The sequence below is a fragment of the Bombina bombina genome, chromosome 2 (genome assembly GCF_027579735.1).
Source record: "Bombina bombina isolate aBomBom1 chromosome 2, aBomBom1.pri, whole genome shotgun sequence".
NCBI classification, from domain to species: domain Eukaryota; kingdom Metazoa; phylum Chordata; class Amphibia; order Anura; family Bombinatoridae; genus Bombina; species Bombina bombina.
This window is the reverse complement of record NC_069500.1, coordinates 1399391926-1399406374: the sequence shown is the minus strand read 5'-3', so window position 1 is coordinate 1399406374 and position 14449 is coordinate 1399391926. Positions and strand designations below refer to the sequence as shown.

Sequence of the window (14449 nt, the reverse complement as noted above, 5' to 3'; positions counted from 1 at the left end):
GCTGAATTTCCCTTCTCATTATATCTGTACGAAAGGTATTTTCTACACCCAATTGTGGGTTATACTAAACCATTCCTATTTCATTAAAGGTGTATAGTTTCTGTGGTTATCATCATAAGAGTAATAGTGTTTCCTATATCAGTTGGTTCAAGTGTAACCATTGAATTAACCACTGTTAAATGCTATTATCTCCATATATTATAAAATGAGATTCTCAAATTATCGATAACTATGTAATGTACAACTATTGCTTGTCGATATATGAGATTTAATTGTTATTTATGTAACAACTGTAAAGAGACAACCCTAATTGTTCATGTATATTGCTTGTTATATCATCTCAATGATGTTTATTTACCAACGGCTAGATTATGAGTTTGGCATTAGGCTTAAAAAGCAGCGTTGGCCGGTCCCAACGCTGCTTTTTAACGCCCGCTGGTATTACGAGTCTTGAAGGTACAGATATACCGCTCACTTTTTTGGCCAGACTCAGAAATACTGCAAATCCACTTACGTCAATTGCGTATCCTCTTTTTTTAATGGGACTTGCATAGCGCCGGTATTACGAGTCTGATAAAAAGTGAGCGGTACACCCTCTCCTGTCAAGCCTGGTACCGCATTTTAAAGTCAGTAGTTAAGAGTTTTACACTACAACGCCGTAGCATAAAACTCTTAACTAAAGTTCTAAAAAGTACACTAACACTCATAAACTACCTATTAACCCCTAAACCGAGGCCCCCCCACATCGCAAACACTAAAAATAAATTTTAACCCCTAATCTGCCGAACCGGACATTGCCGCCACTATAATAAATATATTAACCCCTAAACCGCCGCACTCCCGCCTCGCAAACACTAGTTAAATTTTATTAACCTCTAATCTGCCGTCCCTAACATCGCCGACACCTACCTACATTTATTAACCCCTAATCTGCCACCTCCAATGTCGCCACCACTATATTAAAGTTATCAACCCCTAAATCTAAGTCTAACCCTAACTCTAACCCCCCCTAACTTAAATATAATTTAAATAAATATAAATAAAATAACTATCATTAACTAAATAATTCCTAATTAAAACTAAATACTTACCTATAAAATAAACCCTAAGCTAGCTACAATATAACTAATAGTTACATTGTAGCTAGCTTAGGGTTTATATTTATTTTACAGGCAAGTTTGTATTTATTTTAACTAGGTAGAATAGTTATTAAATAGTTATTAACTATTTAATAACTACCTAACTAAAATAAAGACAAAAGTACCTGTAAAATAAAACCTAACCTAAGTTACAATTACACCTAACACTACCACTATAATGAAATTAATTCCCTAATTTAAATAAAATTATCTAACGTGCCAAAAAAAACAAACACTAAATTACAGAAAATAATAATTACAAGATTTTTAAACTAATTACACCTAATCTAATCCACCTAACAAAATAAAAAAGCCCCCCCCCAAAATAAAAAAAGCCCTTCCCTACACTAAATTACAAATAGTCCTTAAAAGGGCCTTTTGCGGGGCATTGCCCCAAAGTAATCAGCTCTTTTACCTGTAAAAAAAATTACAAATCCCCCCCAACATTAAAACCCACCACCCACACAACCAACCTTACTCTAAAACCCAACCAATACCCCCTTAAAAAAACCTAACACTAACCCCTGAAGATCGACCTACCGGGAGACGTCTTTATCCAACCGGGCAGAAGTGGTCCTCCAGGAGGTCAGAAGTCTTCATCCAAGCCGGGCAGAAGTGGTCCTCCAGACGTGCAGAAGTCTTCATCCAGACGGCATCTTTTATCTTCATCCATCCGGCGCGGAGCGGGTCCATCTTCAAGACATCTGACGCGGAGCATCCTCTTCTTCCGACGGCTAGGACTGAATGAAGATTCCTTTAAATGACGTCATCCAAGATGGCGTCCCTTCAATTCCCTTCAATCAGCCAATAGGATTGAGCTTGCATTCTATTGGCTGATTGGAACAGCCAATAGAATGCCAGCTCAATCCTATTGGCTGATTGCATCAGCCAATAGGATTGAACTTCAATCAATAGGATTTTTTTCTACCTTAATTCCGATTTGCTGATAGAATTCTATCAGCCAATTGGAATTGAAGGGACGCCATCTTGGATGACATTACTTAAAGGTACCTTCATTCAGTTGTAGCCGTCGGAAGAAGAGGATGCTCCGTGTCGGATGTCTTGAAGATGGACCCGCTCCGCGCCGGATGGATGAAGATAGAAGATGCCGTCTGGATGAAGACTTCTGCCCGTCTGGAGGACCACTTCTGCCCAGCTTGGATGAAGACTTCTGCCCGTCTGGAGCACCACTTCTGCCCGGTTGGATGAAGACGTCTCCCGGTAGGTCGATTTTCAGGGGGATAGTGTTAGGTTTTTTAAGGGGGAATTGGGTGGGTTTTATAGTAGGGTTGATTGTGTGGGTGGAGGGTTTTAATGTTGGGGGGGGTATTTGTAATTTGTTTTACAGGTAAAAGAGCTGATTACTTTGGGGCAATGCCCCGCAAAAGGCCTTTTTAAAGGCTATTTGTAATTTAGTGTAGGGTAGGGCTTTTTTTTATTTTGGGGGGGCTTTTTTATTTTGTTAGGGGGATTAGATTAGGTGTAATTAGTTTAAAAATCTTGCAATTTGTTTATTATTTTCTGTAATTTAGTGTTTTTTGTTTTTTTGGTACTTTAGATAATTTTATTTAATTTAGGGAATCAATTTAATTATAGTGGTAGTGTTAGGTGTAATTGTAACTTAGGTTAGGTTTTATTTTACAGGTACTTTTGTCTTTATTTTAGCTAGGTAGTTATTAAATAGTTAATAACTATTTAATAACTATTCTACCTAGTTAAAATAAATACAAAGTTGCCTGTAAAATCAAAATAAACCTCAAGCTAGATACAATGTAACTATTAGTTATATTATAGCTAGCTTAGGGTTTATTTTATAGGTAAGTATTTAGTTTTAAATAGGAATTATTTAGTTAATGATAGTTATTTTTATTTAGATTTATTTAAATTATATTTAAGTTAGGGGGTGTTAGGGTTAGCCTTAGGTTTAGGGGTTAATAACTTTTATATAGTGGTGGCGAAGTTGGGGGCGGCAGATTAGGGGTTAAGAAGTGTAGGTAGGTTGCGGCGACATTGGGGGCGGCAGATTAGGGGTTAATAAATATAATGTAGGTGTCGGCGATGTTGGGGGCAGCAGATTAGGGGTTCATAAGTATAATGTAGGTGGCGGCGGTGTCCGGAGCGGCAGATTAGGGGTTAATAATATAATGTAGGTGTCGGCGATGTCGGGGGCGGCAGATTAGGGGTTAATACGTGTAAGATTAGGGGTGTTTAGACTCGGGGTTCATGTTAGGGTGTTAGGTGTAGACATAAATGTATTTTCCCCATAGGAATCATTGGGGCTGCGTTAGGAGCTAAACGCTACTTTTTTGCAGGTGTTAGGTTTTTTTTCAGCCGGCTCTCCCCCATTGATTCCTATGGGGAAATCGTGCACGAGCACGTTCAGCCAGCTCACCGCTAACATAAGCAGCGCGGGTATTGAGGTGAGATGTGGAGCAAAATTTTGCTCTACGATCACTTTTTTGCGGTTAACGCCGGGTTTGGAAAAACCCGTAATACCAGCGCTGTCTGTAAGTGAGCGGTGAGCATAAACTGCTCATTAGCACCGCACAGCTTCAAATGCCAAACTCGTAATCTAGCCACAAGATTCTCAAAAAAAGATTATTTAAAAAAAAAATGTATTCTCTATCTGAATCATGAAAGAAAAAATGTGTTTTTCAAGTCCCTTTAAGTCACTTTATCACATCAGCCTCCCCAGTCTTTACCTTTTTATTCCAATACCTTCTCCTATCTTTCTGTAGCTAGCTATATACAACAGCAATAAAAAAAAGTATTCCCTTAAGATTCTTTATCCCAAACACCACTGTTATGCTTTAATTTTAGCTGGGATCGTTACCAGGTTTATCAGCCTATTTGTTGGCCACCATTACCCTGTTTTGCGGCTATATCAAACACCATATAAGTCTAGTCCCGGTCCACAGAGAGTGAGTTACCCAATAGGGGCTAAATAGCACTTCTTCCGGTCATACCGTAATGGGTATATTACAATTGATTTCCATAAACCATCTTCTCTTAGTAAGAGTGTATATCCATTATCTCACCTCTCCTCTTCAGGGCTCACAAAAGTGTTCCAGCCTACTCACTGCTTTGGTCCTGATGTTTCTGTGATCCCAGCATAGCCGTTCCTTTTTATAATCCACCCGGTTTCAGGCAATGCAAAGAATCAAAATAAATGATGGAGTCTGATTAGTCATCTGAGTAAAAGTTAAAATCCTTTATTCGGTCTGCACAATCAAACATCTACTGATCCCAAGCACATCCACTGATCCCAAGCTAATGGCCGTAGTCATAGCTGTATGACCTGCCTATAGGTTAAAAAATTGTAATGACGCTGCCGACCCAGCCCACTTCATTAGAATATCCTCTATTTATATCATAATACTGTAGCAATCTTGCCTACATATATAACCACTTAGTGTCATAAGTCTTTTAAGCTGGGAACAGTTTGCGATCAGTGGATTACAATATATATCTATCTCTTTACAAGAAACACAAAAAGCTTTATTTACAAATCAGGAGCATGAGCTGTTTAGAATGTCATGCAATACGTTATCAGTATATGCAAACATCACTCTTAATTATACGTGTCAACAAATATATCCTTGACCAGTTACAAATTCTGTTACCAATAAACTATATTTCATTAATCATACCGTATCATCTAAGCTAGATATTGTCAGATGTATTGATTATTTCATTTCTAAGGGGTACCCAGCAATGTTTGATCAGAGATAAAAACACACTATGAAAAAACAATATAATAAAAAAAAAAATTGAAAAAACAGATTTGCCACAGTTTGAGAAAAAAAAAAATGTTGGAAAAATGTTAGAAAAACAATGCTAGAAAAGCTGGTAAAAGCAGTGATCAGAGAGACCCACAGTATTTAGATACAAGGACATTCTAAATACTAAGGGGCCGATTTACTATCGCCCGAATGGGGCCAACTCACCCTGTCTTAAGCCCACTGCTCCTTAACTGGATCCGCCACCTCTGAGCGGCGTACAGCAATCAACCCGATTGAATACAAACGGGTTAATTGACACCCCCTGCTAGCGGCCGCGAATCTGCAGGGGGCGGCATTGCACAAGCAGTTCACTTGAACTGCTTGTGCAATGCTGAATGCCGACAGCATAAGCTGTCCGCATTCAGTAATGTCTGGTGGACATGATACGCTGCAGCGTATCATGTCCTCCAGACTTTGTTAAATCGGCCCCTTAGTATCATATGGATTCAAAATTCATTTTAACATATTTATGTAATTACTCTTAATAAAGACCCTTTATACAGGTTAAAATGCTTCCGGCTATTCCAGAGATGTCTTTTTTTCATTCATTTGGATGATATCCTTGCCAGAAATTCACTAAATCTAACTCTGCGTTATGTCTCTGTGGCATCCTTGTACCCAGCTTGAAAATCCAGAAGACCTCTATTTTGGCAAGAATATAATCCAAATCCCCCCCTCTATGTTTTTGTGTGACTTTTTCTATCAGTGTCCATCTCATTGTATCTGCGGAACTAAGATGTTTTATTTTAAAATGTTGAATTAATGGTGTTGTTAGCTTGCCTGCCTTTATATTTGTTATGTGCTCACGTATTCTCGTTCTAACTTCACGTGTGGTCAAACCGGTGTATTGTACCTGGCATTGGGTACATGTCAGCAAATAAATGTAATCTAACCTGTATAAAGGGTCTTTATAAAGAGGAATCACATTAATATGTTAAAATTAATTTTTAATCCTTATGATACTTGGGGGGCGAATTATCAAGCTCCGAAAATTATTAGGCTCGCCGGAAACAGCAGTTTATGTAACAGCGGTCTAAAGGCCGCTGCTCCATATCTTGTCCACCTGCTCTGAGGCTGACATTAATCCTCCCGATCCTATACGATCAAGCTGATTGACACCCGCCGCGAATCTGCAGGGGGCGGCATTGCACAAGCAGTCCACAAGAACTGCTTCTGCAATGATAAATGCCGACAGCGTATGCTGTTGGCATTTATCAATGTTCGGCGGACATTATACGCTACATTGTATCATGTCCATCCGCACTTTAATAAATCGGCCCCTTAGTATTTAGAATGTCTTTGTATCTAAATACTGTGGGTCTCTCTGATCACTTCTTTTACCAGCTTTTCTAGCATTGTTTTTCTAACTTTATTTTTCCAACATTTTTTTTTTTTTCTCAAACTGTGGCATTTCTCTGTTTTTTTCACATTGTGTTTTGTCATAGTGTGTTTTTATCTCTGATCAAACATTGCTGGGTACTCCTTAGAAATGAAATAATCAATACATCTGACAATATCACGTTCATATCTAGCAGATGATACGGTATGATTCATGAAATATAGATTATTGGTAACAGAATTTGTAACTGGTGAAGGATATATTTGTTGACACGTATAATTAAGAGTGATGTTTGAATATACTGATAACGTATTGCATGACATTCTAAACAGCTCATTCTCCTGATTTGTAAATAAAGCTTTTTGCATTTCTTGTAAAGAGATAGATATATATTGTAATCCACTGATCGCAAACTGTTCCCAGCTTAAAAGCCTTATGACACTAAGTGGTTATATATGTAGGCAAGATTGCTACTGAATTAACATATAAATAGAGGATATTCTAATGAAGTGGGCTGGGTCAGCATCGTCATTACAATTTTTTAACCTATCGCAATAACTTTTACGTTTTATAAGACAAAGAGGCCCATTTATCAAGCTCCGTACCAAGCTTGTGTTTTTGAAGACTCGCCAGAAACACAAGTTATGGAGCAGTGATCTAAAGACCGCTGCTCCATAACCCTGTCCGCCTGCTCTGATGAAGCGGACAGGAATCGCCACAATTCAACCCGATCGAGTACGATCGGGTTGATTGTCACCTCCCTGCTGGGGCCCATTGGCCGCGAGTCTGCAGAGGGCGGCGTTGCACCAGCAGCTCCTGATTACGGAGGGCATATTGCTCTCCGCATTCAGCGATGTCTGGCGGACCTGATCCACACTGTCGGATCAGGTCCGACAGACACTTGATAATTCGGCCTCTAAGTCCGGATAGGCAGGTTATACAGCTATGACTTCGGCCATTGACCGAAAGCGTCAGCTGACCTGTGATGCTGCCGGCATTGGGATCAGTGGATGTTTGATTGTTTGTTTTGAAACGCTTCACAGTGCAACCTTTAACTGCAGACCGAATAAAGGATTTTATCTATATACAACACCTAATATTTCTGTATCTTCTGGTGAAACAGCTTGACAGCTATTTATTGCTCTGAAACAAAAAATCATTCAGCCCTGATTGTTAGTAAATAAAGGACCACTAAATACAGTACAATTGCATAATTAACAAGTGCATAATAACAAGACAATGATTTAAAACCTACTCTGAATTTTAAATAAGCAGTAGTTTTTTATATTTTTTCTCCCATTTTCCGACCTCCTTTATAATGTGACAGACATCAGCCAATCACAAACTAGTATACCCTGTGAGCTTGTGCACATGCTCAGTAAGATCTTGTTCCCCAGAATGTGTGCATGTAAAACGCTTGTGCAAAGTTTGATAATGGAAGTATATTGGAAAATGTCTTTAAACTGCACGCTCTTTGTAATCATACAAGTTTATTTTGACTTGAGTGTCCCTTGGTTTCTGTTGCAGAGACAACGCTGTGATTTCATCATGGGTAGTTACAAATGAATATTGCGCTGCGACAGATGACGTATAGATTAAGAACATAAGGTCATATTCTATTCTTGCTTCTAATCATAGCTGATAACTATTTTTTGTACTTTTTTTTAGATCTTTTTGAAGATCAATTTCCAGATTTTTCTGGTGGGGATTGAAATCTGGACCCAGGAAAACAAAGCAAATGTTTCCATCACTGCCTCTTCAACTCTGCTACACTTCCTGGAGTGGAGGAGCAAACACTTGCTGCCCAGAAAGCACCACGACAATATTCAACTGATAAGGTTTGTTTCAGCTTTCCCAATGTAAAAGCTTCTGGTTTGTCTTTCTAAAGGGATATAAAACAGCGCTCCTTAAATTTTAAACAATAACATTTTTGGTGTATACTGTCCCTTTAAGTATGCCATGTTATTGTGGGGCATAGAATGGAGACTGAGAATACATTAGAACTATTTGGGTTATGTGCAGTTGTGGCAGAACATACTGTTTGCAGGTTTTGTCAGTTCTATCCCTATGGTATTTAATCTTGGTCCTAGCTATATGATATGGAGATATACGCTCAACCTGTCTTTGGATTTTATGTGATATGTAAATATTTAGTCATTCTGATTTAAGCAGATTTATAAGAAAATGAGAATAAGAATGGTATGTTTTCATTTTCCTTCACTAATGCTGGAAATAGAAGTCAACAGAGATCTTAGTTTCAATAAAAAAATATCCGCAAACAAGTTGATTTTATATTCAGATTCATTCCTATTTACATCTTGGACAGTGTTATTATCCCATATTTTTTGAGCTAATATTTCTATAGTCAATACAAAAAACAGGGGAGACAATGGGCATCACTGCCAGGTGCCATTGCTAATAGGGGAGGAATTGGACAGCTCGCCATTAGCTCTGACTCTCATGAAGGGACCTTTGTATAACTTCAAGATTTGAAGACACTTCAAATAAATTTGTTGCTAGAACATAAAATGTCAGACGGAACAGGAGAAACTTCCAGTCCACCCTGTCAAAGTCTTTTTTCACATCTAGATATATTAGCAGGGATTGGTCTGATGCAGCATGAGGTCTGGTGATCATTTTTAAACTTTTTATAGAATTGTTATTTATTTTCCTGCCAGGGCAAATCCACACTGGTCCATATGGATTAGAGTTGGCAAGTATTTATTAAGCTAGTTTGCTAACATCTTGGCTTACATTTTGACATCCACATTTAGTAGAGAAAGTGGTCTGAAATTCTGTGGGCAGTCTGGAAACAGATTGTTTATATCCCTTTAACAACAAAGGTCATGCATTTTACCTTGGGAATCAATTTGTAGGAATATGACTCAGCAAATGTCTTCACTGTGATCATGAGTATGTAGTGCAGAATGTAGTGAAAATGTCAGTTTTCTAACCTGTTAACTAAAAGGCACTAAATGTGTGAGCCACAAGCATTGCAGCTGCTGGTCTTTGGCAGCTACATTAGACAACTACACTTGATTGGTTCAGTGGTGATTTTGCGCTTGGGGACATTTGCTGAGTCATTGCCTTCTACAGGACTTCTCTGTTTTGTGGAACTCTCTGCCTCTTTTCCACAAGACTTTCCCCTAGTTAACAAAGTTTCAATTGTTTCTTAAAGACTCTGTTGTTCAGGGATGCTTATAATACATGCTATCCTTTCTAACCTCCGTTCCTCTCCTCCTCCTTTGTCATCCCCCTTAGCATGTAAGCCTACAAGAAATATGTGTATGTAAGAGATTTGGGTAGGTCCATTATCAGTATAGTGAATGCCAGTTTGGTGGATTATTGATTTGACTAATTTTTATTAATGTAAAATGCTCATTATTATTATTTTTTACTTTAAAGGACCAGTCAACACTCCAGGATACCATAATGAATGTGTCCACAATATAAAAATATGTATGTAGAGCTGTACCTGTGTAATTTGCATCTTTCAATCTTTGAAAACGATCGTTTAGAATTTTTTTTAGCTTTCCCCGTCCTCCTGTGTCACGTGGGTGAGGTTGCCAAATGAAAACTGCATATACGTATATGCAGTTTTCTGCCTCTACGCATGCGCAACCAGAAGTGGTGACGTCACACGTGACATCACTGGCACATAAAATATTGTGCACTGCCCACATAAGCAGAAGAGCGCCTGCATGCTATTATTGTGCAAGTAATGTAGAGTTCTAGTGTGACACAGCAGTGTTTATTGCAGGATGCCTGTGTGTTACAGTTAAAACAAAATAGAAATAAAATTTTAAAAAGAAAAGAGCAAAGAAAAAAACTGCTGGCTGATCAGTGTGTCTCTCATTGTGATCCGGGAAAAATGGGGGGGGGGGAATGAATCAGAGAACCCCGAAAATCAATTGACCCACGGGTGTCTCATCATGAGCTCAGGTTGATAAAGCTAACAGCTTTGTTGGTGTGCACCTGCCTGCATGCCACAGATAGAGCACTTTGTAAATGAGCCTGCTTTGATAACGCGCTGAGCAGCAGAGAACGGTACAGTTGCAATTGCCCAGTGTAACAGCTGGGGCGCCTTAGAAAAGATTGAGCATGCACAGGGAGCTGACGTAATCGCGCGGGGGGGTTGATGTGATCGCGGGGGGGGGGGGGAGTTGACACACGCATGCGCAAAAGAAAAATTATATGCTAATTAGCGCTCTTCTGATACGCCGATAAATCTTGTCCATCAAATGAGGCACATCCTCCTGAGGGCAGGGGAGGTCATTATGCAGCTCCATAATTGAAAACGATGGAAATTATGTGTAAGTTTTCATAAAAGTTTACATTTACTATGATGATGTAATGCTTCAGATACGTTGTATTTTAACTTTACTATGCACTGGTACTCTTATTTTGGGTTAGCTTTTTGCTACTGTTGACTGGTCCTTTAAGTAAATACACAGGTAGTGATTATATCTGGGGACTTTTGTTCCTAACATCATCCAATATGGTGCCTGGTAATTTCAGTGCATTTTACACATATGCAAAACCATTGTTACATTTAAAATGTTAGGGTACTCAGTAATAAGTCTGGGGTTTATCAAGTCCTAAGTTTGTTAAGATGCAGATAATTATCAAACAATTGAGTGTGACCAACCTCTTAATTAGGATCAGTATCTGAAACCTTATCAGAATGTCTCTTTAATTCCACCCATTTACTACACCCATGAGACACAATATTAGAAAAATAAGAGTTTCCATTTTCAAATGAGAAGTAACATGACCTTGTAGATTTCATAGCACTGATAAAAAATAATGAATAATCAACTAGACACTAAGTTCAGGGAAAGAAAATTATTAATGATAGTTCCCCATCCTATCTATCAAGAATAAGCCAGCACACAACTGCGACCTCACATTCTAAGCATCAGAGCCGCTACTCATCAACTGATGGGTCACATGACCCTTTCGATGTCATATAACTGCTAGAAAATGCAATTTCTATTTTTTTGCTAGGTACTTGTGGGTTGTTAAAACTATATAGTTCCAAGAAACAGTATATAATTAACCCTTTGGAAATGTTGGGGTATAAATTGGTCATAAAATTTGACCTGATCTTAATCTAAGTTAACAACAATAGGCAAACACAGTATTCTTAAAGCTACAATAAAGTCAAAATTAAACTTTCATGATTCAGATAGAGCATGCAGGTTTATGGGACTTTTCAATTTACTTTCTTTATCAAATTGTGCTCAGTCTTTTTATATGCACAGTTTCTGAGACACCAGACACTACAGAGCATGTGCAAGAGTTCACAGTGAATATGTATATGAGTCTCCGATTGGCTTATGGCTGTCACATGCTACAAGGGCCAGCAAATTGAAGCAGATTTTAACCCCTTAACTACCGAAACTTTCTTACTCACTACCGGGACTTTCTCACTCACTCCCCTCTTCGCTGCTGGACCGCCCACTCGCCTTCTAGATTCCCTCCCACACCTACCGCCGGCACCAGCAGATGATCGTTACAGCGTCACCGTCTGTAATGATCTGACATCTGCCTTCATATGGAACCGGAGCATCGATCGACATTGTGCGGTACGATAAGCCAAGCACTGCACGACGTATATATATATATATATATATATATATATATATATATATATATATATATATATATATATATATATATATATATGTATTTTTGGCTGATGGGGTTAAATTTGTCAGAAAAAAATAAATCTACTGCTCATTTAAAATTTAGGATAAGTGCTATTACATTGTCTTTTTATTGTGTACATGTTGATTATGCAGTTGTATTGTATTTAATGGTTCTTTAAACAAATAACTCACAAATAAGTGACATTGAGGCCTAATGATTATTATATTAATTCCCTTTTTCTTTGACACAGTGGTATGCGTTTCAGGAACCATGCGCTAGGAGAGGCCTTTGTGGCTAAAATGTGCAGCCCATCTCAGAGTGGAGGAATCATAAAGGTAATTTGTTTTTTTTACTTCTGTTGATGTTGTATAATATTATAATAATATTTTAATAAGGAACAACCCTGTTTTAGCATAACATGGTGTAGCTGGTAAGTCTGTCTCTAGCGTTCTGCTAGATACCGCGCATTCCAGATTTGTGTCTTCATTTAGGTTGCAGTGAAATTGTGGATAGACTTAACACAACTGAAATATTGAGAGCTGCCATGTGGCTAACAAGTCACATGTGCACTCTAGTGTTATTAACCCCTTGGGTGCCAGCAAGACCATCTAATTAAACTCCTATTATTTTTAACTAAACCATGTAACTGGGTATAGCAGACCACTTAACTTTACTTTCACTTTAAGTTATCTTAATAAAGTACATAAAGCTATTCATGACCTTTTGCTTCATCCTTAGCAGCCCTGTCTAAAACTTCCAGAATCTCAACCAAGATCCTCATGAAAGCCAGACACTTTCACTAACAGAACCAGTAACTCTGTAGAGTTATTACCCCCTCCCCCCCCCCCCCCCCGTGTTAGTTCAGCATCTTTTGGATGGCAATGGTGCTGCTCTCAGGTCTCTTCAGAATGTCTTTGCTGATATAATGATCATTTGTTACCCTCTGCAGCACATTTTACCCAAATAAGTCCAGACAGAGATGATGTCTTATAGATGGTTATATTGCATGGTTTCATCAATGCTTCGTTTTCAATTACATGAACAGTTGTATTCACAGTGTTTTTATTTACTATTTGTATGGTCTATTTATGTAGACTCAGTCATTACAAGAAAAACCTGCACCAGTTTATAGTATTTTTAAGAGTATTCCCCTTGCATCCACTATTGCCAGATTTGGCCTAATTCTTTTGCATTCCCTGCAGAAGTCTTTAATTTATTTTGAATCATTTATAGGGACAGTAAACACTTTGAGATTGTAAGATAAAATGATTAAAGGGACACTAAGCACTTTATGCAGCTTCCTCTAAACATGGGTGCCGCCAGTATAGAACTTAGGTTACACTGCAGGTATCTGAAGGAGAATTGCTGCACATGAGCAAACACATCAGCACTGGGCTGCATTGGCAGATTTCAACATGGCAGCACTCATGACTCGAGGGAGGTGATGAATAACTTCAATACTATACTTGTAACATTTATTTAGTATTTAACTACATCTAGTAAAAAAAAAGTTGCAATATATTTGATGTTGCCACCTTTTCCTGTAATTTCCTGTAATGTCCGAAAATGAAGAGTTATCCAATACTGAGAACTGGTAGTGCACACTACCCACCTAACCATGCCACATATCTGTGCCTAATTAGAATCAGCAGAAATTATAAGATAACAACTACAAAACAATTTAGATCTTGCTATGCTTGCACCAGTAACAAGCCCTGATTGGCTTCTCCAATTTGTGGGGGAGTTTGGAAAAACACTTACAGCAAACAAGATGATAAAGCATTTAAAACATTTTAAAACTCACCCAGTATTTAAATGTATTACTATATTGAGGAAATACATTGTAACTAGAAGGTGTTTGTTTACTGTCCCTTTAACCTTCTAGTTTTAAAACATAAGTACTTGCCAAAAAAATACGTGTCACTCCAACCCCCACTTGGAGGATGATTACAGCTGCTTTCTCTTGTTTACATAACTGTCCTATAGAGAATAGAAGTATTTATATTTTTGGTATAGGTGGTGGTTTTAAACAGCAAAATCAGCTGTTACAAATAACAAAATCAAGGCAAATGAGTTATCTGTAAACAATTTAAAACATAAAGGGATTGTGACTCTTACCAAGTTGTGTGAGCTTGATATTCATGTAGCATTTCCTTGTAGGACACAGGACTGAGCCCCAGAGAACTAGCCAAGTATGTAGCTCATGAGATGGGACATAATCTTGGAATGAACCATGATTCAGATACTTGCTACTGTCCTGTCATATCGGGGAGATGTTTATTATCAAGGCACACAGGGTAAGAACATTATTCTCTCTATGTTTCAAAGTTAACCTCTGTTGTAGGTTGCACTCCAATCAGATCAACTGGCATCCAAAAGTAGGAGGAGCCTCAAATAGCTCTGCCATTCTCCACTTCCTTGTGAGTCAACCACCATGAATGTTCTTTGGTATCAATGGAGGGGTCATTTAACATTTGGAGTATTTTAAACCTTTGATAAAATTTGAACCTTTGATTAAAACAGAGTGCACGGTAATG

The 14449-nt window shown here is 38.2% G+C and overlaps 1 protein-coding gene across 1 annotated transcript in view; it reads left to right on the top strand.

Annotated features, from left to right (window-relative positions):
• ADAM33 (ADAM metallopeptidase domain 33) overlaps positions 1–14449 on the top strand; it is a 165634-nt gene that overhangs the window by 123386 nt on the left and 27799 nt on the right. The window contains exons 9-11 of the mRNA XM_053704325.1: positions 7929–8098; positions 12163–12247; positions 14073–14209. Of these exons, the coding sequence (XP_053560300.1) occupies positions 7929–8098; positions 12163–12247; positions 14073–14209 (392 nt within the window). The remainder of the gene's footprint in view (positions 1–7928; positions 8099–12162; positions 12248–14072; positions 14210–14449) is intronic.